General features: G+C 32.6%; 1 protein-coding gene across 1 annotated transcript; it reads right to left on the minus strand.

Annotated features, from left to right (window-relative positions):
• Positions 1-475: 475 nt before the first annotated feature.
• On the minus strand, positions 476-1,969 carry LOC109989375 (olfactory receptor 6N2-like). Its single transcript, XM_065962287.1, has one exon. It carries the CDS (start codon positions 1,919-1,921, stop codon positions 974-976), a length of 948 nt encoding a protein of 315 aa, XP_065818359.1. The 5' UTR covers positions 1,922-1,969; the 3' UTR covers positions 476-973.
• Between the last annotated feature and the right edge of the window lie 467 nt (positions 1,970-2,436).

Below are 2,436 nucleotides of genomic sequence, written 5' to 3' on the forward strand. Positions count from 1 at the left end.
GGCAAATATCTTAATCTTGATTACTGTGATTGATATTGACATGACGATTACTGATTGGTTCTACAACATCTGAGTCACATGCTATACTTTAACTTAAACCTTCTTAACACTTTAACATTCTGAACACTTTGACCAACACGCAATAAAAGAAAATGTTTTTTTTTTAAAGTGAATAAATACAAAAAAATAACATGATAATAAATAAATACAAATAAATTAACTCGGTTTTACACTCACTGATTTTTAGGTAGTCGTGATGTACTTTTGCTGCCAACCTATAACAAACATTTTGAAACATTTTACAACACGTAACAAAATCTATGAACAAAACAAGTGCAATGCCTGACTTATATTTTTTGTTCACACAGAAACCTTATAAGTTGACCAACTTCAGCCTTAGACTTGTCACACAGCAAATCACTAGATACAAAACTAAATCAAAATATCTGTGGTAAAAAAAAGTCAAAGGCATTGACACTGTTAATATTTACTTTATTATCATTTTTTATAAGGAGTGTTATAGAAAGCAGATTGATTAAAGTTTTGTAAGATAAGATTTTTGACACACAGTTACAAACAACTTTATCTTTGAATACATTATCAAAACAAGGTATTCACCCTTTGGAGCAACCATTCATAAAATATGATCTGACATGAAGCCATGTAAATGTTACATTTGAAGCTTTAGAGAAGGTGTTCAGTTCAAATAAAAATATAAACGAGTTGAGTCAGAGATTTAACCCTTTCGATGCAGTCCGAAAACTTGTTTGGTTTTGCAAAATATTTTTGATTTCCCTGTTCAGAATACCTCCAAGCATTAAACTGTGTACATCAATTTTGACATTAGTGTTATAGCATTCTGATGTATGAATAATAAAGTATAAAAGATGGTTTTAGAAACGGTTTACTTACTTTTTACTATGACCACATACAAGTACAGTATTTATGTCTAGACATGCACCAATTTACTATATCACATCTTAAGCCTAAATTTACAATTTTGACTTGCCATCATATACAAAGTTGCCATCCTACATCGAATTTTAGTAAGGATTAGTCCATAAATGATGGGGTTGATAATAGGAGGTATCATGAGAAACTGTATAGCCATAAAGTTCCTTAAACTTTGGGACACAGACGCTGATCCAAGTCTAGTGTAGATAACGTCAAAGAGTAAAGCAGCTGTAACGTTAAGCAAACACAATAAGTGTGGCACACATGTTTGTAGAAACTTTTTCCTGCCCTCTTTGGACTTTAAAGCTGCTTTTACCAAATTAACATATGTACACACAATGAACAGAACATGAGCACAATAGAAGACAATAATAATCAATCCCACTATGTTGTTTGTCCTTGTGGTACTACAAGCAAGTTTAACAATTGACCAGTTCTCACAATATAGTTTCTGTATGCGGGAGCCACATAATTTAAGTTTGGATGTAAAACTTAAAACCATCACCTCACAAAGGATAGGAACAATCCAGGACACACTAATGAGGATAGCAATTCTTTGCGCAGACATTATCATGTGATAATCTAGTGGTCGACATATAGCCACATATCTGTCATAAGCCATAAGAGCTAAAATAGAGAAATCAATTGTTGCATAGGTGTATATCACAAAGATTTGCAAAAAACATCCAAAATATGATATTTCATGAATATCAGACAGCAAATCATGTGCAAATTTAGGATAAAAGGCTGCAGTACCATACAGTCCATTGACACACAGGTTACACACAAAAATGTACATAGGTTCATGTAGGTTTTGATCCAAGGCTATGGTCAAAATCAGAGACACATTTACCACCAGAATTGCACCATAACATAGCAAAGTGAGAGAGAAAAGTAATCCTCTATAGTTTGTTGTGGCACTGAAGCCAGTAAGTGTAAAAAGAACAATGCTGGATGTATTAGTCATGTTTTGCTAATTCTTCATAAGAAAAGTGTGAAAATGTTAAATACTAAGAACGGATAGATGCAGTGAAAAGGTTAAGATGTTCATTTTAAGATAGAAGTATGTCCCATTTATGTAGTCCAGTGTAGGTTGGCTAATGTGTTTGCGTTGCATATAACTCAGTTGGGGATTTATATCTGACAAAGACTCCCTTTCCACAACAGCAGTTGCATCACAGCTGAGTAAATCAAGGAAAAAAATCAGTGTACACTGGTATAATGGTAGAAATCTTCTGTATTGAAACAACAGATTTCAGTGATGTATACATTAGATGAACAACAGATATTAATAAGTACAATAATCAAGAGAAAAGGCTTTATAAGATTCTTGGAATATAACACATCTCATTATAATGTTAACATGGTTTTATGAATTAATTAGGCCTACTACATATGCTTGGATACCCCTTAAGTCAAAGAGTCGATCAATCAATCAATTTATCAACCAATCAATTTTTATCTGTATACACTTCACAAAAA

This window comes from Labrus bergylta, chromosome 13, assembly GCF_963930695.1.
Source record: "Labrus bergylta chromosome 13, fLabBer1.1, whole genome shotgun sequence".
In the NCBI taxonomy this organism is placed as follows: domain Eukaryota; kingdom Metazoa; phylum Chordata; class Actinopteri; order Labriformes; family Labridae; genus Labrus; species Labrus bergylta.

Excerpts from the sequence above, each read along its gene's own strand:
- LOC109989375 (XM_065962287.1), bottom strand. The coding sequence starts at position 1,921 with ATGACTAATACATCCAGCATTGTTCTTTTTACACTTACTGGCTTCAGT.